This window comes from Martes martes, assembly GCF_963455335.1.
Source record: "Martes martes genome assembly, chromosome: 17".
Classification (NCBI taxonomy): Eukaryota; Metazoa; Chordata; class Mammalia; order Carnivora; family Mustelidae; genus Martes; species Martes martes.
The window spans coordinates 43,002,237-43,024,756 of record NC_137905.1 but is presented as its reverse complement, the minus strand read 5'-3'; the positions used below and the strand labels follow the sequence as shown (position 1 = coordinate 43,024,756).

Genomic DNA, 22,520 nt, shown 5'->3' with positions numbered 1-22,520 from the left:
GGTCCTGGGATAGAGCCCCGAGTCAGGCTCTCTGCTCTGCGGGGAGCCTGCTTCCTCCTCCCCTCTCTCTCTCTGCCTGCCTCTCTGCCTACTTGTGATCTCTGTCAAATGAATAAATAAAATCTTAAAAAAAAAAAAAAGTGTAAAGACAGGGGCGGCTGGGTGGCTCAGATGGTTAAGCATCTGCCTTCAGCCCAGGTCATGATCCCAGGGTCCTGGAATCGAGCCCCACATCAGGCTCCCTGCCATGGCAGGGGGTAGGGAGGAGTCTGCTTTCCCTCTCCCACTCCACTTGCTTGTGTTCCTGCTCTCCCTGTCTCTCCCTGTCAAATAAATAAATATCTTAAAACAAAAAAAGTGTACAGACAGACCATATAGTGGACACCATAACATGTAAAAATAAAACAAATGTGGATTATGCTGTCATTTTTAATTTTAATAAAATAGATAATTTCATATTACATAGAGAGCAAGTCCATCCACTCATCATTGATAAAATTTTAGAAATATTTTCTATAAAAAGTTTAGTACTTGATTGGGAATGAATCCATTAGAACATGATTTCTATAGGTACAGTGTTCCCATCCTCACCCCCATTCTTATTAATTTTGAGAAAATTTAAAAATACAGAAAAGTACAAAAAATAAGACAAGATATCCATATACCACAATCCAGAATTATCCAGTATTTTGATATATTTACTTGCAGTCTGTTTAGTTTTAAAGAGAAATGGATGTTTATATATAAAATTGAAGTCCCCTTTAAACAGTCCCCATCCCATCCCTCCCACACTCATCCCCTTTTCCTTCTCCACTCTTCACAAGCAACCACTATCAAGAGTTTGGTCTGTATCTTCCAATCCATTTCAAAAACATTTTAAAAACATACATACATATATGTATCCATTACCAATACATAGTACTGAATTTTGTGAGAAAAGTTTTAATTAAAATTTACAAAAATGTCATTGTAATATACGTGTTATTCTGCAACTTCATTTTCCCCTTCAACATAATTTTTTGAGATCTCTGTAATACATGTAGATCTCACTTGTTAAATTTTACAGATATACAATATTTCATCATAAGCATTTCCCATTTTGTTCCTGATGGGTATTTAAGTTGTTTCCAACTTATGGCTACTATAAATCATGCCACAGTAAATAGACTGGTATATATTTTGAAGCATACAAACTCAGAATTGCTAAGTATTCTTGAACTTGTTATAAGGAATGTTTCTCTACTCCCAAGGTCATAACCATTTCAGTATATAGCTTTTTCACATTCCTGTTTTTAACCCCTTGGATCTTACCTCTGTGTATAGTTCATGGTTTGTTTTTTCCTTGAAGAACAGATGACCTCCAAATCATTGTTTACATAGTCTCAGTATCTTCTCACCTCCTACTGCCATTTCTATCATATTCTAAATTCTAATAAATGCATAGGTGTTTTCAGAATCTCTTCCATTCTGCTAAAACAACACAGAAGTCTCTTCCTTTCCAATACTTACAACTTTTTTTTATTACATTGGTGAAAATCTCCAGATCTACGCAGACAGCAATAAGAAGCATGTTTACCATTCCCAATTTTAGTGGAAATGCATCTAAAGTTTCAGCATTACCTGCACCATCAGCTTTTTGGTGGGTGCAGGATTTTTATGATACAAATGTCTTTCTCTTCAGCATGAATTCCCTGGTGTCCAGTAAGCTTTTCACTTTTGTTTTCCTCCTTTGTGATGCTTTCCTTCAGCATGATTACTTCTGATGTGCTATAGAGGCTTAAATTCCTGATGAACGTTTTCCAATTTTTAAGATATTTACAGGGTTTTTAATGAGTATGAATTTTCTGATGTCTAATGTGGTGTGACTTCTGGCTAAAAGCTTTCCCACATTCACTACATTGATAAGGCTTCTTACCTGTGTGTATTCTCAAATGCAGAGCAAGGGTTGAGAACTGAGAGAAAGCTTTCCCACATTCATTACAACCATAGGGTTTCTCACCTGTATGGCTTCTTACATGCACAGTAAGAGATGAACTTTGAGAGAAGGCTTTTCCACATACATTGCATTCATAAGGTTTATCACCTGAATGAATCCTCACATGTACAATAAGTGACGTTCGTTGAGAGAAGGCTTTTCCACATTCATTACATTCATAGGGTTTCTCTCCAGTGTGAATGTTTTGATGTTTTATGAGGTACTTCTTCTGGCCAAAAGCTGTTCCACATTCACTACATTTAAAGGGTTTCTCTCCAATATGAATTTTCTCATGCTCAGTAAGGTTAGACTTCCCACTGAAGGTTTTTCCACACTCCTTACATACAAAAGGCTTCTCTCCTGTGTGAGTTCTCTGGTGTCTGATGAGGTTTGACTTCTGAATGAAAGCTTTCCCACAATCCTTACACTCAAAAGGTTTCTCTCCAGTGTGAATTTTCTGATGGGTAAGGAGGTTTTCCTTCTGGCTGAAGGATTTTCCACATTCATTACATTCAAAAAGCTTTTCTCCAGTATGGGTATTCTGATGTTTAATGACATACTGCTTTTGGCTAAAGGCTTTTCCACATTCATTACATTCAAAAGGTTTCTCTCTATTATGAAAATGTTCATGTTCGGTGAGATTTGATTTGTGGCTGAAGACTTTCCCACATACTTTACAGGCAAAGGGGTTTCCCCCACTACAAATTCTCTGCTGACTGAGGTGTGACATCTGAATGGAAGCTTTCCCACATTCACAAGGTTTCTCTCCAGTATGAGTTTTTTGATGAATGAGGATTTACTTTTGGTTCAAGGTATTTCCACATTTCTTACATTTGAAGGGCCTGTGTGTATGACCTTTCAAATGTAAAGTAAGGAATAAAATTCAAGAGAAATCTCTATCATACACAGTATATTACAAGCTTTCTCTCCAAGTATAAATTTTCTAGTGCTCAATGAGGTTTTGTTATATTCACTGGTTTTTCTCCAGTAAAAATTTTCTTCTGCTCAATGAATCTGTCATCTAGTTAAAGGCTCCTCAGAAACAAGAGTTTCTCTCCAGCCTGACTTTTACATTTAATGAGGTGTGGCATGTGAGTGAAAGGTTTCCCACATTCAGTAAATTCATAGGGTTTCTCTCCAGTATAAATGCTGTTTTCAGATGGGGTTCAAACTGTTTTAACCGAAGGCATTTCCACACTGATTTACACTTAAAGGGGGTTATTACCTAAAGAATAAGTTGTGGCAGGATTTCCGAACTAAATTAGACTGATGATTCTTTCCTACACAACTCCCCTCGTGATTGTAAGCTGAACAGTATTTCAAACTCTTTCTAGTTAAAATGAAAAAGATGTTGCCCTTAAAAGATATAATGTCTGAGATCAGAGGAAGTATTTTTCCACTTTTCTTATATTCACTGCTTTTTTTCCTTCAATCTTTCCTGGAGATGGACGCAACTTGCTTCCCACGTCTTGTTGCCTCTCTATCTGCTCAGCATCTTCTCAGGCTTCTTCTAAAATGGAGTACAAAGAATCATCATTTAAAGGAGGTAATGTATAAAAATGCTTAGCACTGTGGCTGACAAATGGTAAGCCTTGATAATGCTAGCTTTATGTTATCATTATTTATGAATTTCCCCCATTACTGGTAATAAAATTTTGGATTGTGCTGTTGGGATGAACTATGGAAGTCCACCTCACAGTATGAAAAAATCCTCATGACCAATGTCAACAAATAACTTTTGAGAAGGAAACTTTTGTGGAGGGTTATGATAATTAACATTCATAGGCACACAGAACTTAAGGATTCCCATCTCTTAGTTCAGCAAATTGAATGTAACAGACAATGAGGAATTGATAAGTAGGATAAAAAGATGACGCATAATTGAGAAAGTCTAAGAAAAGGATGTCTAAAAAAAGGTAAGGAATTAACCAACAATTGCTTCCTTCCAAAACCCCAATTAAAAAGACAAGAAAAGGGAAGATGGTACAAGTCACAAGCTCACAAGAAAAAATGGGTATGACTGGAGATATCAATACACACAGACATTAACAAATTTCCTGATAACAAAAGAGCACACAAAAGATTTTCAACATAGCATAGCTGAGGAAGTTTAAGTATGTAAAGATCCTGCAGAAGCAGCAGCCAATGTCAAACCAATTTATGCCACAAAGTATCAGAAAGACTAAGGAAACTGAGGGAATCAAGTACCTCAAAAGAAGAAATAAAGGATGGTAGCTGAGAAAGAGATTATAGGTGCGGCTGGAGCACTACCCTCCCAGTAGGAGGACCACGCCTTTGATGAAATAGAAATCATTCTTGGCAGAAATTTAATCAGAGAATCTACAGGCTCAGGGATATCCAGTAAGAGATGACAAGGGAATGTGCTACACTGAAATCAATGGGATTAAATCTGTACATAACATGGTGAGACCTCCAGGATAGTCTGTAGCTCATGCCGAAAAAGGGCTGGCCATCAGGTATATATACCTGTGAGCAGGGTATAAAAGGCTCCTCCTCTGAAGAACCTGAAAAGCCCATGAAAAACCTCAGTAGGATACCCCTCCAAGATGGCATCTGTCACCTTTACTCATTTTTTTTGGCCAAAACAAAGGACCCGGACACACCAGGGTTTGTGTGAGTAAAGTGGTATAATCCTTCTGTGGAGACCCTGGACCCTAAGGCATTTTTGCTTTTTTTTTTTCTTTAAAGATTTTAAGTAATTTCTACACCCAATGTAGGGCTTGAACTCACAACCCCAAGATCAAAAGTCACACGCCCACCAACTGAGACAGTCAGGCACCCTATAGCATTTTTTAAAAAGATTTATTTGAGGGACGCCTGGGTGGCTCAGTTGGTTGAGCGGCTGCCTTCGGCTCAGGTCATGATCCCAGTGTCCTGGGATCGAGTCCCACATCGGGCCCCTCGCTCGGTGGGGAGCCTGCTTCGCCCTCTGCCTCTGCCTGCCACTCTGTCTGCCTGTGCTCTCTCTCTCTCTCTAATAAATAAAATCTTAAAAAAAAAAAAAATTTAAAAGATTTATTTGAGAGAGAGACAGAGAGAGAACGAATAGGAGGGGCCCAGGAAGAGGGAGAACAGAGCACAGAGTCTGACACGGGGCTCGATGTCACGACCCTGAGATTATGACCTGATTATGACCTGAGCCAAAACCAAGAATCAGACGTGTAATCAACTGTGCCACCCAGGCACCCTATCCCATGGCATTTTACTTCTGACTCACGAAAACCTACTAGATGACTAGAAGCAACCAGGCATGAAAGAGCTTATGATCACCTTTCAGTGAATCAGTTTTAAACATGATTGCAGCCAATATTTCACACACATTTGAAGAATCCCTACTAATTAGAAAGACAGATCAACATCAAAAGAAAAAACAAGGGGCACCTGGGTGGCTCAGTGGGTTAAAGCCTCTGCCTTCGGCTGAGGTCATGATCTCAGGGTCCTGGGATCGAGCCCCACATCGGGCTCTGCTCAGTGGGGAGCCTGCTTCCCCTCTCTCACTGCCTGCCTCTCTGCCTACTTGTGATCTGTCAAATACATAAATAAAATCTTAAAAAAAAAAAAGAAAGAAAGAGAAAATAAGAAACTTTAGAATATAGGTAAGGAACAGTAAACAGCAACAAAACCTGAAACCAATCAGACAGATGATATTTTATGAGTGAAACAAAAATATGGTTCTGTAAGGAAGAAACAAAAAGTTCCTCTGAAATTAATTTAAGATGGAAGTTAGACTGTATTCTCATTCACTAATAAAAGGGTCATCTTACTGTAGAAGGATTATAGTACTTCACCCTAGCAAACTCAGGCATGGCCAGCTGTTTGGCCAATGAAATGTAAGTGCAAGTGACAAGTTATTCCCTAGAAGGAGCTTTAAGAAGCCAAATTCAGGGGCACCTAGCTGGTACAGCTGGTGAAGTATGAGACTCCTGATCTCGGGGTTGCGAGTTTGAGCCCTATGTTGGGTGTAGAGATTACTTAAAGGGGCACCTACGTGGCTCAGTCAGTTAAGTGTCTGCCTTTGGCTCAGGTCATGATCCCAGGGTCCTGGGATGGAGCCCCACATCAGGTTCCCTGCTCAGCAGGGAGATATATGTGCCCTCATGTTCAATGCAGCACTATCTACAACAGCTGAGATATGGAAACAATCTAAATGTCCACCAACAGATGAATAGAGAAAATATGGTGCATACACACAACGTAGTATCACTCAGCCATAAAAAAAAACGAAATACTACCATTTGCGACAACATGGATGGAACTTGAGGGTATTACAGAAAGTGAAAGAAGTCAGAGAAAGACAAATAATGTATGATCTCACTTATATGTGGAATCTTTTTTTTTTTTTAAGATTTTATTTATTTGACAGACAGAGATCACAAGTAGGCAGAGAGGCAGGCAGAGAGAGAGGAGGAAGCAGGCTCCCTGCTGAGCAGAGAGCCCGACGCGGGACTCCATCCCAGGACTCTGGGATCATGACCTGAGCCGAAAGCAGAGGCTTTAACCCACTGAGCCACCCAGGTTCCCTTATATGTGGAATCTTAAACAACAAACCAAGCTCATAGAGAACACACTGATGGTTGAGAGAGGTGGGTTTGGGGTGTGGGCAAAATGGGTGCAAGGGATCAAAGGTACAACTTCCAGGTTTAAAATAAGTCATGGGGATATAATGTACAGCATGGAACTACAGTTAGTAATACTGTATTGTATACTTGGAAGTTGCTAAGAGAGTAGTTCCTTAAATGTTCTCATTGGAAGAAAAAAAAAGTTCTTTAACCATGTGTGTTGACAGACGCTAACTAGAGTTATGGTGATCATTTCATAATATACACAAACATGAATTATGTGGAGTGTGTGGGGGGGATGGGGTAACTAGGCAATGGGCATCAAGGAGGGCACCTGATGTAATCAACACTGGGTGATATTTGCAACTGATGAATCATTAAATTCTACCCCTGAAATTAATAACATACCATACGTTAACTAGCTTGAATTTAAATAAAATCTTAGGAAAAAATTATAATATTGTACATCTGAAACTTATATAATAATGTAGGTGAATTAGACCTCAATTTTTTTAAAAGACAAATTCAGAGCATAAAGCAAGGTAACATATTAGCTGAGTGAAGTAATTTCCAGAAAACAAAAGGAAAACACTGATTAGAGGAAATACTCAAAGAAAAACAAAACAAAACAAAGTTTGCTCTCCTGTAAGTCATGAATCTCTAGACTTAAAGGGCACACGTAGTACCTTGCACGATGAATAAAAGATGCACACCTACATGTGTCACCATGACATTTCAAAAGAAAAAAATGAAGAGGCCATTAAAGAAAAAAAACCCTACTATGTATGTATATACACACACATATACATCACCCAACTACACACAGGTTATGTATCACCCAAAGGAATAAGAATCAGAATGGCACCAAATTTCTCAACAGTAACACAGGAAGCTAAAAGACAAAATTCTGAGGGAAAATTCTAAGCTTAGCCTACCAATCTAATGAGACAACGGCATTCTTCAGATATGTAAATGTTAAAAAATTTTTTCTCAATACACTTTTCCTCTCAGGATGCTACTACATGAGCTCCAATAAATTAGCAGACAGAGAAGATGATACAGAATGCAAGAAAGATGGAATATAACATAGAGGAAAAAATGAAAAAAAGTCTTTGATAATGTTGATGAAAAACTACAAGATCAGAGCTAACTATCAGGTTAGAGTACAGCCAGTTCTGACTGGAACAGAAGAACTAAAATTCTACAGGTAAATCTTCATGGGAAAAAAATGGAAAAAATTTCCCAATGCATTTGACCATGTGGAAACTAGTATTTAGAGGGCTTTTAACTATTCTAAGGTATCCAAGGGAGTTTATGCTAAATACAGAAAACCAAAACAAAAGTATGACAAATATAAATTCCATGAAAGAAAAAAATAGCATAGTAATAAATAAAATTCTGTACATCTACACATATACGTCTACTGTAAATGAAAGGGTAATAGTTGGGGCACCTGGGTGGGTGAGTGGGTTAAAGCCTCTGCCTTCGGCTCAGGTCATGATCCCAGGGTCCTGGGATTGAGCCCCGCATCGGGCTCTCTCTCAGCAGGGAGCCTGCTTCCTCCTCTCTCTCTCTGCTTGCCTCTCTGCCTACTTGTGATCTCTGCCTGCCAAATAAATAAATAAAATCTTAAAAAAAAAAAAAGAAAGGGTAATAGTTATCTCAAAAAGATGTCTCAAAGTTAATTTTTTTTATTTTAAAAAAAAGATTTGGGCGCCTGGGTGGCTCAGTGGGTTAAAGCCTCTGCCTTCGGCTCAGGTCATGATCCCAGGGTCTTGGGATCGAGCCCCAGGTTGGGCTCTCTGCTCAGCAGGGAGCCTGCTTCCCTTCCTCTCTCTCTGCCTGCCTCTCTGCCCACTTGTGATTTCTGTCTGTCAAATAAATAAATAAAATCTTTAAAAAAAAAAAAAAAAAGATTTATTTGCCAGAAAGAAAAAGAGAGACCAAGAGCAAAAGCAGGGGAAAGCATTGGGCAGAGGGAGAGGTAGAAGCAGACTCCCCAACGAGCAGGGAGCCCGATGCAGTACGATCATGACCTGAGCTGAAGGCAGACCCCAACCAACTGAGCCACAGGCATCCCTTCAATTTCAGTTATTGTATTAATGACTTCAGTGATTAAAAAAAAAAAAAAAGAAAAAGAAAAAGAAACAAGTCAGACAGTTGTTTATCCTATAAATAGGTAAAATTAAGGTGGGCAAGACAGACTGGAAAAATAAAAATTGATACTGAAGAGTTACTTCTAACTTCAGAATAAATGAGCATCGGGGCACCTGGGTGACTCAGTCAGTTAAGTATCCAGCTCTTGGTTTCTTTCGGCTCTGGAATGATCTCACCGGGTATAAGATCCAGCCCCACAACGGACTCCGCACTGAGCATGGAGTCTGCTTCAGATTCATTCTTTCTCTACCTCTGCTCCTCTCCACTTGCACACCTGTGCACAGGCATACTTTCTCAAATAAATAAAATCTTTTTAAAAAATGAGTCCTCTCTGGGATTTAATTTCTAAAGAAAAGGAGGAAAGGCACAATGCAGTGTTCTAGAAGCCACCTCCAGTAAGAGGAAAAAGGGGGAAAAAAATAAAAGCAAAAGACAAGAAAACACTTAGCAAGATAAAGCAACATCTCAGGTCATCAAGGCACCAATCAAGCAGAAGAGAGAATTCCTACAGGGGTGACTCACAAGACATAAATAGATCCTTTCTTCTAAAATGTTAAAGTAAGAACATCTCTGCCCACTTTTCACATCTGTGAAGGATAAAGAAAAACAGGGAAAAGGTGGGGGGTGAAACTGCATTATTGAGAAGAGTAGGAAGTAGCTATAATTCTAATGTCTTATGAGGATTGTTAGCAGGCATCAGCCATTGTTGCTGTTTTTAGGAAGGGTTCTCAAGCACAATGCTCTCCAAAAACATAAGGCATAGCCTCAAGGGACAAATCATCACCTCGTTTTTAACAGCAGAATCACTGGAATGTAGGTTGGACACACAAGACTTTGGTGGACCCACCAGCATCCCTAAATGGTAGGAAAAGTAGGACTGAGCAAGGAAATACAGAGACACCATCAGTGAATAAAGCCGCTTATAAGTACAAAAGAACAGAAGATCACAACCTTCTCCCTAAATTCCTGACTTGTGTATCTAACTACCTATATGATTATGCACTAAAATGATTAGCAAACGTCACAATCAATAACTCCAAAATATACCTCTTGATCTCTCTCAAATTTCTTGAAGTCTTCCTATCTCAGGAAATATTAAACTCATTCTCTTCCAGTTAAAACCCTGGAACTGAGTGTGATTCCTCTTCCTCTTATTAAAAAAAAAAACCTAAAAAAAAAATCCATAAATAAAAATAAACATGTATCAGCCAATCCTGCCAGCTGTTTCTTAAAAATATGTGAAGAATCTGGGGCACCTGGGTGACTCAGGGTCTGCCTCCAACTCAGGTCATGATCCCAGGGTCCTGAGATGGAGCCCTGCATCAGGCTCCCTGCTTCTCCCCGTTCGTGATCTCTCTCTCTCTTGCTTTCTCTCTCAAATAAATAAAATCTTTAAAAAATATATATATGTATCTTAAAAATCTGACTCACCACTAGCAATACTATCATTTTCTTACGTAGATTACTGCAATAGGCTGATTAATCTCCTAGCCTTGTCCCCATATACCTTATTTTCTATACACCAGCCAAAATATAATTCTAACCTTATCACTCCTCTATGCCAAACCCTTTGATGGTCTCCCAAATCACTCAGAATAAAGACCTGGCCTGTTACCTAACCAAACCTATTTTTTTTCCTTTTTGCTCATTGTGCGTGAGCCTACTCTGCCCTGGTCAATATTTCTAAAACAGCAAGTTCCAGCCTCGGGGCTTTCAACACTTTTTGTTCCTTCTGGCTGAATGTTCTTCCAACAAATATAACATGCCTCACTTGCACATGCTAAAGCTCCTTTTTTTTAAAAAAGTCATCCTTTTAGTGAGACCTTTCCCTGATGAACTGATTTAAGATTATAACCACCAACTGGCCTTCTCTATGTTGCTTTTCCTTGCTTTTTCTCCAGAGCACTACCACCATCTGATAGAATATATATTTTTACTTATTTACTCACAGCATGTCTTCCTCAGGAGGGAGGAAGACATCAAGGTGTCTTCCTCAAATTTTGATCAATGACATCTAATTAGTATCTGAAATGGTACCTAATATCATTCAAAAAATACTTATCAACTATATGAATATACTACATTGATAGAAATGAAAGTTGGTTTACTTATACTTATTTCTGTCAAATCTATAAATAAATGTAACTTTGACTCAGCATTTCCACTTAGGATGAATTACGATATAGCTGTTTATCTATTTTATCTCTGCAAAGCAATATAAACAAGTATATATGCACTTGTGTATTCAAAAGCATACATCTGCAAACAACCTAAATGTCCATAAATAGGAGACAGGTTAAATAAAATGTGTTGGTAGGAGTCTCTTCCAAAAAACAACAACAAAAAGAAACTACAGACACAACAGAATACATACTATCATTTATATGAAAAGGAAAAGTGAGGGCTTACATACATATATGGTCATATTTACAGCACAGATATGCTGCTTTATTTATAGGCTACCTCAAGAAGGCTACAGGTGAAACTCTTAAAAATGACTGCATCTTTGAAAAAAATCTACAGGACTGAAGGTAAGTGATAAGAGACTTTCTCAGTGTACACCTTGATGTTCAAAAATGTTGTAAGCTCATGTTAGTATACTAAAAAACAAATACAGGGACGCCTGGGTGGCTCAGTCGGTTAAGCGCTGCCTTCAGCTCAGATCATGGTCTAGTGTCCTGGGATGGAGTCCCATATCCAGCTCCTTGCTCAGCGGGGAGCCTGCTTCTCCCTCTGCCTCTGCCTGCCACTCTACCTGCTTGTGCTCTCTCTCTGGCAAATAAATAAATAAAAAGCTTTTAAGAAAATAAAAAAGTAAAAAATAAAAACCAAAAAACAGACTCTTAACGTTTATATGCACATACAGCAGAAAAGGGCAACTGATTTCTAAGGCAACAACTTCTGAAAGAGATATATACATGGGTGGAAAAGAAAGAAAGGCAAGAGTTTGTTGATGTATAATGGGGGAGAAGGTGAGATAAGCAGACAGGAAGCATGATTACAGATGTAAAACACAATTCAGAGGCATTTAACCACTGAAAGAATGAAAGAAGGAGGCAAGTAATAAAAAAGAACCTAAATGTCAGACTATATATAAAAAGACTTTTTTTTAAAAAAGATTTTGTTTATTTATTTGATAGAGATCACAAGTAGGCAGAGAGGCAGGCAGAGAGAGATGAGGAAGCAGGCTTCCCCCCGGGGCAGAGAGCCTGCTGATCATGATCATGACCTGAGCTGAAGGCAGAGGCTTTAACCCACTGAGTCACACAGGCACCCCAAAAAAGACGTTTTTTAAATTTTTTAAAAAATTTTTATTTATTTATAAAGATTTTATTTATTTATTTGACAGAGAGAGATCACAAGTAGGCAGAGAGGCAGGCAGAGAGAGGCGGAAGCAGGTTCCCTGCTGAGCAGAGAGCCTGATGCGGGGCTCTATCCCAAGACCCTGAGATCATGACCTGAGCGGAAGGCAAAGGCTTAATCCACTGAGCCACCCAGGCGCCCAAGACTTTTTTTAAAAAAAGATTTTATTTATTTGACAGAGATACAGCGAGAGAGGGAACACAAGCAGGGGGAGAGGGAGAAGCAGGCTTCTGGCAGAGCAAGGAGCCGGAACTTGATCCGGCTGGGCTGGGCTTGATCCCAGGACCTTGGGATCTTGACCTGAGATGAAGGCAGACGCCTAAAGACAGAGCCACCCAGGCATCTCAACACTTAAGACTTATAAAAGACAACGCATGAGGAAAAAAGTCTATACAAACTGGGAGGTATGATGAGAGAAAAATCACACAGCAGTAATAGAAATAAAGTGCGAAGTCCTGACATCCAGAACAGAGTTAAGAGGGGCATCTAAAAAATCTGATTAAATAATGCAGTATTGAAGCAGCAAAAATGATGACTGTAAATGTAAGCCTACTATCTAAAGAATTCATAACAAGTAAATACTCCCCAGTCTAGGGTCTGTAAGAAAATATCCCTGAGTATTTCAAAGGTGTCAATGCTGCCTGACCAACGGTGACCTGCTTGCCATTCACTCACCTGAACAAATTTCCTTTCCACTTTGTTCTCCACCATCCAGTGTCTTCTTATTCCAACACAGGATCACATACAGTTTGGCCAGTTTATAACCTGCTTTTGGGGAAATGACACAGCACTAGAATGTTAATGCTGGGGGCCAAAGTACCATCCTAGAACTCAGGCTGAGCCCAGGGGCCTCCAGGCCTTCTCAATGATGAAGAAGGTGCAGTTTCCAGGAGCACAAGGAAGTGGCCCTGTGAAAAAGAAGGAAGTAATGACCTTTTGCCTTGGAGATTAAAGCACACACAATTATAATAAGCAAAGGAACAAGGACTACCTGAAACTTGAATTTCAAAGCCATACTCATTAAACCATTTACATTTCCAGAAATGGGGTAAAAAAAAAAAAAAAAGGAGAGAGAGAGAATTATTTCTCAGAATTTTACTTACACAGGAAAGCTGTTCATACCTTATACAACTGGTTGCTACTGTTCTGTACCACCACATTTATACATAGGTTCCTGACTGGATTTTAACCATGGGTATTATTCCTGGGTGATTTTAATACTCACATCATGACAACAGCAGTAGATGCCTATCAGAACTAAGTCACCAGAATACAATGCATAGGAAATTGTTCTTACAGTATTCAGGAATAAAGCTGCAAAAGGTTTCCCCAGAGTCCTAACATTTACTTTGTATTATTATCTGGTTAAAACTATGTATCAGAAATGTCCTGTAAAAATACATTCATTCATTCAAAAAACATTTTTAAGGACATTATTGGGACAACTGACAAAATTTGAATATGGATTTTATGTTAAATAATAACAATGTGTTGATGTTAAAATTTTTTTTAAAGATATTATTTATTTATTTGACAAAGAGAGATCACAAGTAGGCAGAGAGGCAGGCAGTGAAAGAGGGGGGAAGCAGGCTCCTTGCTGAGCAGAGAGCCCAACACATGGTTCGATCCCAGGACCCTGAGACCATGACCTGAGCCAAAGGCAGAGGTTTAACCCACTAAGCCACCAAGGTGCCCCGATGTTAAAATTTTTCTGATTTTGTTTACCATACCATGGTTATGAAAAACAAAGTCCTTGTTCTTAGAAAATCCGCGCTCAAGTACTTATAAAGGAAGCACGTATGCAACTTAGTCTCAATTGGCTCAAAAAAATTATACACACAAATATCTGGACAAAGTAAGTAGGAAAAACAAAGCAAAAAAACAAAACAAATGGTAAATTTGGGTAAAGGATATATGGGACTTTCTAAACTAATCCAATTTTTCTATAAAGTCAAAATCATATAAAAAAAGCAAAATCCTAAAAACTGAGTTACTACTATACACATACACATTATCATACATATCATACACTATCATACTAACATACTATGTATGTTGAAGAAGCTTGGTTGCCAATTTTTGTGCTGGGGTGTGGCAGAGATGGAGGGCTTAGAACATAATTTTAACAGTAATGTAGGGGCGGGCGCCTGGATGCCTCAGTCATTAAGTGTCTGCCTTCGGCTCAGGTCATGATCCCAGGAGCCCAGCATCAGGCTCCCTGCTCTGTGGGAAGCCTGCTTCTCCCTTTCCCACTCCCCCTTCTTCTGTTCCCTCTCTCGCTGTATTTCTATCAAATAAATAAATAAAATAAAATCTTTTAATAAACAAACAAACAAATAGTAATGTACCTAGAGAAAAATAGGAGAGGGTTAGTTTCCTGAAAACAATCTACAGGGGAAAGGAGATCAAGTTTGATATTCTATTCAAGTTTGATATCCAGAGTGTCAGATTTCTGAACATGCAGGCAGGTATATTCATTAGGCAACTGCACACAGACATAATGTGCTCAGAACAGGCCTAGAAAGCCCAGGAAGGAAATAGGAATTTATCAGCTGTGAGAATATCAGTGCTGCTGAAGACATAGGTGGAATGTGACTATGACTGCTTAGAGATATGAAGATGATACTCAAGGACAGAATCCTAGGAACACCCAACAGTTAAAGAGACAAGGAAAGGTTTCAAAGGAGCATGGTGGCTGTGTAGTTTTGAATCTTTCAAGTACTTCTTCTGAAAACTATACAAAATATCAAGAATAATGGGGGTGGTGGGCGGCCAGTACACACTATTATTTTTCATAAAACTAGTAGAAAGAATATGTTCACTCTAAATTATATAAAGTGTAGCCCCAAACACCCAAAATAGCAGATCCAGTGCAGGAACCACAACAGTATGGTATGCACAGCAAGAAAGATTACATAACTGCGAGCAGTCTTTGAAATAACAGATCTCAGAAATAATTAGCAAATATTCATTCTCAGAATGACAGTTGAGTGTGATCTGCTGCAACTGAGTCTAATAACGAACAACAAAACTAGGGACCAAAAAAGCCCTCCCAAACTCCATGTACCAAAGGCAGACCCAAACAAGAGGCCTAAACAGGAAGTTGCAAAGAAGCCTAGAAGAACTGGGAATGCTTTGAGGGATTCCAAAAACTTAAAAAGCTCAGATTTCTGCAGCTAATATTTCTTTACTGAATGAGTAGGCCTCACCCTAAAGGGAACTAATAAAAGCAAGACCTAGATTAAACAGAAAAGGACTGCAGAGAAACCAGAAGTATGCTTAAAAAGTACTTGGGAGTTACGGTGTCCCCAGATTTAGCAACGTCCCCAGATTTAGCAACTTCTAAAAGTGAATGTATCATTCTGGAAGGCAAGTACTGTGAAGAATTATGGGAAACAGGGAGATACAGATAGAAGTCAACCAGGTCAGGGTCAATGAGCCAAAGGAGCTGAACTCCTTTGCTTTAAACACTAATAAGAGGTGTAGGAGCTCTGAAGCACAGAATGCTACTGTTTCCTTTTTCCTGATAATGGTCTCAAAAAACTCTCTCATACAAACATGAGTAAACAAAATAATTTGTCTGTGTCCATACAAAGATACTACAAGAAAAACAGTGAAAGCAAACAGCACAATTTTCAAACAGCTGAGTAAACTCACATGAAAAGTGCTGCCACATTTGCTGTGATGAGCACTGGGTGTTACAGGTAAGTGATGAATCACTAAATTCTACTTCTGAAACTAATATTACATTTTATGTTAACTATAACTGGAATTTAAACAAAAACTTGAAATTACAAAAAAGTTAATTAAAAAAAGAATACAATGATAAAGAAACTGAGTGAAGTAAAGGTCACTCAAAAAGAGGGAATGAAAAGAAAACAAAGTGGGGTGCCTGGGTGGCTCAGTGGGTTAAAGCCTCTGCCTTCGGCTCAGGTCATGATCCCAGGGTCCTGGGATCGAGCCCCGCATCAGGCTCTCTGCTCAGCGGCGAGCCTGGTTCCTCCTCTCTCTCTCTCTGCCTGCCTCTCTGCCTACTTGTGATCTCTGCCTGCCAAATAAATAAATAAAATCTTAAAAATAAAAAGAAAAGAAAAGAAAACAAAGTAAGAATGGACATTTTGGGGGGCCTGGCTAGCTCAGTCGGTAGAGCATGTGATAGAGCATGTGACTCTTGATTTCAAGGTTGTGAGTTCAGGCCCCATGCTGGGTGTAGAGATTACTTAGAAATAAAATCTTAAAAAAAAAAATGGATATCTTACTAGACATCTTATTTTGTTCTGATTTTTTTTTTTTTTAAGACTACGGTATTAGAGTTTGGGGGGATTTTTGGTTTCCTTGATTGATGTGATCTTTCCTGGTTGGCTTTTTCATCTGAAGCACAGCAGCAGCCTCAGCCTTACACCTTTTGTTTCTACTCACATCCCCAGAGTTGCAGGCAGCATGGGTAACATATATATAGGTAATCATATATCTGACCACAGAAGCCAACATCTTATCCAATGCAAAAACACTGGAGGAGCTTCTATCACATTCTAATAAAAATAAGGATGCCCACTGTCTTAAGTATTATATAAATGTAAAAAATAATCCAGTAAATTAAGCTGGAAATAAAACTAATTTATAGAAATAATGACTTTCTCATACACCACAACAATGACTCCATTTACAACAGCAATAGAAAAGATAAAGTACCTCGAAATAAACTTAGTAAGAAGGTCCAAAACCTGAATGAAAAAAAAATTTAAACACTCCAGAAGACCCAAAAGGAAACGGGAACATATAAAATATATATCATGCATGGACAATATTTAACATCATAAAGATCTAATGTCCCTTTCTAAGTTATTATATAAATTTAGTGCAATACCAATAAAAATAAGCTTTTTTCCCCCTAGAACTAGACAAATTAACTCTAAAGTTTACACAGAAAAATAAATAAGCAAGGGGGCGCCTGGGTGGCTCAGTCAGTTGTGTCTGACTCTTGATTTTGGCTCAGGTCATGATCTCAGGGTCCTGAGACTGGGCTCCACATTCAGCGGGGAGTCTGCTTGAGATTCCACACACCCCGCCCCGCCGCCAAGCACGCAGGTGTGCACGCACTCTCTCACAAATAAATAAAATCTTAAAAAAAAAAAAATCTTAAAAAAAAATAGCTAGGAAACTCTGTAAAGAACAACCAATAACAGACTAGCAACACCAAGACTGTAAAGCTTCAACAATAAAAAGATAAATACTGGTATATGAATACAGACCGGAAGATGGATGAGACTAAAACTCCAAAAACAGACCAAATACATGTGAGAATTTATTATCTGATCAAAATGGAATTTCAAAATAGTAAACTTAAAAAACAAATAATGATGCTTACAAGTCAGAAAAATTTGAGGTTCGCAATCAAATAAATGTAAAGGAAATTTTTTTAAGATTGTATATATTTATTTGAGAGACAGAGACACACTGAGCAAGGGGAATGGAACAGGGAGAAGCAGGCTTTCTGCTAAGCAGGGAGCCTGACACAGGACTCCATCCCAGAACCCTGGGATGATGACCTGAGCCAAAGCAGATGCTTAAAGACTGAGCCACCCAGGCGCCCTGAGTAATTTTAAAAACTAGGAAATCATTACTTTCCAAACCTTAAAGAAACTGATATAGCCAAGGATTATTTATAAGTGTTAAAACCATCCATTAAATCAATGGGGAATGAACATTCATATGGTACCAAAGTAAATCATACATATTCCATTTAATAAGTAGAGCTGGAAGAACTGTGTAGCCAACTGGTCGAGAAGGGAAAAATATAATCACTAATGATGGACCAGTCAAACCATAAGTTTCTCCTGAGTTATGCCATTTGAAGATCAGCTCTGATGTACTCTAGCCAAAAGTCATAATTGGGATTTTTAAAAAACATCATGAGGTTCCAAATTACAACCCTGAGAAAGCAACCATCACATAAATCAAAGAACATTCTCATGAAAAAGATAATGACGTGTTTCTAAAGATGAATCTAACTTAAACACAGAAATCTAACTTCCTCATTCCAGTTATAAAAGGAAATGTCAAAAAAAAGTTTAAAATGGAAATAAAAAAGAACATCTATATCTATATATCTGAATCTTTCAGAAATTTCTACCAGAAATAGTACAAATGGCTGTACTATTATTTCTTAAGGAACTATTATTTTGCAGGTAATAATACTGCTATTTATCGAGTACTTACTACATACCAGGCACTATTCTTTAGAACTTAAAAATCATTAATCTACACAACCAACCACCCTGTGAATTAGATACTATTATTTTCTATCAGTAAATAAGAAACAGGCATAGGCTTAAGTACATCAAGGTACAAAGTGGCAGAGGAAGGAATTAACAGCAGTCTGGCTCCATGGCCCATGTCCCCTTAAAAAAAAAAAAAAAACAAAGGGCCGCCTGGGTGGCTCAGTGGGTTAAAGCCTCTGCCTTCGGCTCAGGTCATGATTCCAGGGTCCTGGGATAGAGCCCCGCATCAGACTCTCTGCTCAGCAGGGAGCCTGCTTCCCCTCCTTCTCTCTCTGCCTGCTTGTGATCTCTGTCAAATAAATAAATAAAAATCTTAAAAAAAAAAAAAAAACAGGGGCACCTGGGTGGCTCAGTGGGTTAAGCCTCTGCCTTCGGCTCAGGTCATGATCTCAGGGTCCTGGGATCGAGCCCCGCATCGGGCTTTCTGCTCAGCGGATATCCTGCTTCCCCCCCCCCCCGCCTGCTTTTCTGCCTACTTGTGATCTTTCTCTGTCAAATAAAAAAGTCTTAAAAAAAAAACCCAAACCAAAAAACCAAAAACCAAAACAAAACCCCACAAAAAACAAAAAAAGAAAAAAAAAACTTAACTTTTAAATACTAAATTCATATACTTAGAAAACCAGCATAAAAAGTTATTTGTCAGGGCACTGGGTGCCTCAGGTCATGATTCCAGGGTCCTCGGTCAAGCTCCCTGTTGCTTCTGCCTCTCTCTCTGCCCCCAACCCCCACTTGTACTCACTCACTCACTCTCTCTCTCTCTCGAATAAATAATCTTTAAGAAAAAAAAAAAGAAAGAAAGAAAAAAAAAAGGAAGCTATTTGTCTTTGCCCTACCTATCTCAGTACAACAACCCCAAACAGAGATAGCCACTTCCATTAGTTTCTTGCCTATCTTTTGAGTTTTCTAATGGAAACAAATACAAACATTTATTATTTCTGCCCCTTCTTATTTCAAATGAAGCATACCATACATTTGGCATCTTGTTTTTTCCACTGAACAATACATTTTAGAGTTATGTCAGTGTCAATATACAGAAAGCTTCCTCCTTGTTCTTTTGTACACTTGTATATTACTCTGTTGTATAAATGGACCTAATTTTATCCAACAAATCTCCTAGTGATAGCTAATCTTTACCTATGCTAAACACTGCTGCAATGAGCAACCTCACACCTGTATCATTTCATACATATGCAGGTACATTTGTAGGATTATTTCCAGATGTGAAATAGCCATATCAAAAAGAAAATACATTTTAATTAGAGATGCTGCCAAATTTCCCTTCATTGGCCTGCTTCGTGCTAACACCAATACAATTTTAATTTCTAGAGATTTATATTTTAAAATACGTTACCACTAGATGGATCGATCTAGAGAGTATAATGCTAAGTGAAATAAGTCAGTCAGAGAAAGACAAATAGCATATGATTTCACTCGTGTGGAATCTAAGAAACGAACAAAGAAAAAAAAAAAAAAGACAAACCAAAAAAACAGACTCTTAACTATAGGGAACAAACAGATGGTTACCAGAGGGGAAGTGGGTGGGTAGGGGGAAGGGTGAAACAACTGAAAGGGATTAAGAGTACACTTGTCTTGATGAGCACTGAATAATATATAGAACTGTTAAATCACTATACTGTATACTTGAAACACATAACAGTGTACGTTAACTATACTGGAATTGAAATTCAAAAAAACGGAAAACAAAAAAACATTAGCGCCGGGCTCCCACCTCCCCACATCCAACTGCTTTTCTTTTTCAGAGTTTTACGGGCTATTCTAGCTTATTTTTCCATATGAAGTCCATAATCAGCTTATCTAATCCGCCCCCCCAAAAAACTGTAGATGCTTTTATTAGGATCACATTGAATTAATAAATTTACTTAAATCTGCACACGCTTCTTTTTGACGTCTCCCTATTGAAAAACATGGTGTCTATTTGATAATATCTCCTGTTATGCCTCTCAACACTTTTTAGAGTTCTTTTCTAATAGTTTTGCATACTGCTTATTTCTCATTTTTATTGCTACTGTAAATAGTTTTCTACTATGTCTTCTAACTGGCTGTTCTCTATTTGAAGACTGTTGATTTGTAAATATTAAACTGGTACCCAATTAATTTAACTCTTATTTTTTAAAATTCTGTTAGGGATGACTGTAGGGATTCCTTAGAAAAACCATTTTTGCAGACAGGAGTTAACGGTCTTTGTTACTTCACAAAATCCATTCAACTTGGGAATACCTCGATTCATTTAGAAGTCAGATACCTAGAATCTAGGTCAGACTAGTAAATAAACATTGCAACAACTAAATTTTCTTCAAAGAATGAAGATTACCATCCCTAATCTAGAACTCCAAACCCTTGACTCGAATCCCGGGCTTTCTGTGCTATATGACGCTGTTGTTCAAAGTGCAACGTCGATATTTAATCTAGGATTTAACAGCAGCCCTATTAAAATACCCTTTAGATCAGAAGATTTGAGATCGTCTGAAGCTCTTCCACCAACAAAAAGTGCCTTCGAAATAGTCTTGCTTGCTTAAAAAAGAAGAAACAACGGTGATCTGTATTCTACTTCAATTAAAAGTAAATGCGTTTTATATAAAAATTCACTTTTAAACCATTTATCATTAAGCTTTTCCCCCCTTCAAATAATCAAATAACACTCCACGAAGATGGCACCGTTATTATCAGCACTTTCGACAAGGGAAGTGCGGCTCGCATATTATTACCTCAATACTAGTCTCCTACATCTCCCTCTCAAATGCAGCCATACACAATCCTGCACTCACAGTTTCTCACTCAATAATCCCAACATCCAAACTTGCGGGCAAACTCAGGGTCACATACGCTCGAACCCTCCTCAGAAACCCCCACCCCCACCCCGCATGCAGGCCAGAAGCTCTTAAACCCACTCCTCATCCCCGCGCCGCGCCCCAACAGATCTAGAATCCTCCCCTTCAACCTCCCCGACCCGACCGGCCCAAGACGCCCACATCCCACCTCCTACTTTCGCGCCACGTGGACCCAGGGGCCGGACTGACCCGCGGACAAAGACCAAAATGTCCACTCGGCGCGCTGCGCCTGCGCACTCCGAGGGCGAGCGAACACTCCCAGAAGTCTCCGCGACGCGGCCCTCACGGTCACCGTGGCCAGGCCTAGCCTGGTATTTGATTACCTTCTGTCTACAGCAACGCCGCTTTTCCGGCTTGAACTACATTTCCCTTTAGGCTTTGCTGGTCAGCACTCTGTCCCACACGAACTTGGCTGCCTCTTCCAGTAATTATGGGGCTCTAAGGGTGAGTCGTCCTGCTTTAGAAGAAAATCAGCTGAAGCCTGGTGGGAGGTCTGGAGCAGGGACTCCGTCTTTGAAGCTCCCCCGGGCGCAGCGTCAAACGGCCAAACTCAGGCTCCGCCGTATGGGGACGCCATCTTATCTGCGTCTGGTCTGGCTCTGGACTACGTTTCCCAGAGGCCACAGTGGCCCGACGTTACGTCTTTCTTGACGTCGTGGCGAGATCGTTAGCTCCACAGGGACCCGGACGCGACCAAGGGGAGGCAGAAGGTGAGGGGTCTGGGAGTCCGGGGCGGGGACGGGGCGTGTCCAGAGCCTCTGGTCTGTGAGCGCTGGCGGCAGCGGGCTGAGGATCCCGGATTGTGAATGAGTCTTTGTGCCTGCATGATCAGGTGTGGGTGACTGAGTGCGCGGTTGTGGCCACCTGTCTCCAGAGTGTAAGTCTGGTTGTGTTTGTGTAACCATGTGTGATACTGTGTGTTGGGGTGTGGGGTCCTTGCTACTGTGGAGTGATAACTGCTTGTGTCTCTGTTGTGTATGTGTGACTGTACGCCTTGTTTTGGGGGGTGTGAGTGTGGTTGAGACTGAGACTGGTGCGGGTGTCTCTGCGGTTATGATTCCATGTCTCCAGGGTGAGCGTATGGTTTTGGTTGCACAATATTGTAGCCACGTGTGGTATTGTGTGCAGCTGTGTGGCTGTGACTGTATGGTGACAATGCGTGTGTATCCCTCTTGTGCCCCTTGGAGTGTGTCTGTGAAACGGTGACTGCGTGTGGTGCTGTGTTTGTAAGTGTAACATGTCTTTCTTTGCCCGTGTGAGTGTTTCTGTGTCTCAGAGTGAGTGTTCAGTTATGACTGGTTGGTGTTGGGTGGGC

General features: G+C 39.5%; 2 protein-coding genes across 5 annotated transcripts in view; one reads left to right on the top strand and one right to left on the bottom strand.

The window, feature by feature from the left end:
* Window positions 1-415: 415 nt before the first annotated feature.
* Window positions 416-21,882, bottom strand: ZNF146 (zinc finger protein 146). 4 transcript variants are annotated; one of them, XM_080829293.1, is made up of 3 exons: window positions 21,529-21,882; window positions 12,751-12,983; window positions 416-3,485 (listed from the first exon to the last, which is right to left on the bottom strand). In XM_080829293.1, the coding sequence occupies exon 3, from the start codon at window positions 2,703-2,705 to the stop codon at window positions 1,827-1,829; it is 879 nt and encodes a 292-aa protein (XP_080685419.1). In that variant the 5' UTR covers window positions 2,706-3,485; window positions 12,751-12,983; window positions 21,529-21,882; the 3' UTR covers window positions 416-1,826. The 4 variants fall into 4 exon arrangements, with proteins under 4 accessions (XP_080685419.1, XP_080685420.1, XP_080685421.1 ...); XM_080829294.1 differs by having other exon boundaries at window positions 21,354-21,537; XM_080829295.1 differs by lacking the exon at window positions 21,529-21,882 and adding an exon at window positions 21,395-21,448.
* Window positions 21,797-22,520, top strand: part of ZNF565 (zinc finger protein 565) — a 33,773-nt gene continuing 33,049 nt past the window's right edge. The window contains exon 1 of the mRNA XM_080829292.1: window positions 21,797-21,915. The gene's annotated coding sequence lies outside the window, so the exon portion shown is untranslated. The remainder of the gene's footprint in view (window positions 21,916-22,520) is intronic.

What these genes read in the sequence shown, in the direction of transcription:
- ZNF146 (XM_080829293.1), bottom strand. Translation starts at nt 2,705, where the DNA reads ATGTCACACCTCAGTCAGCAGAGAATTTGTAGTGGGGGAAACCCCTTT.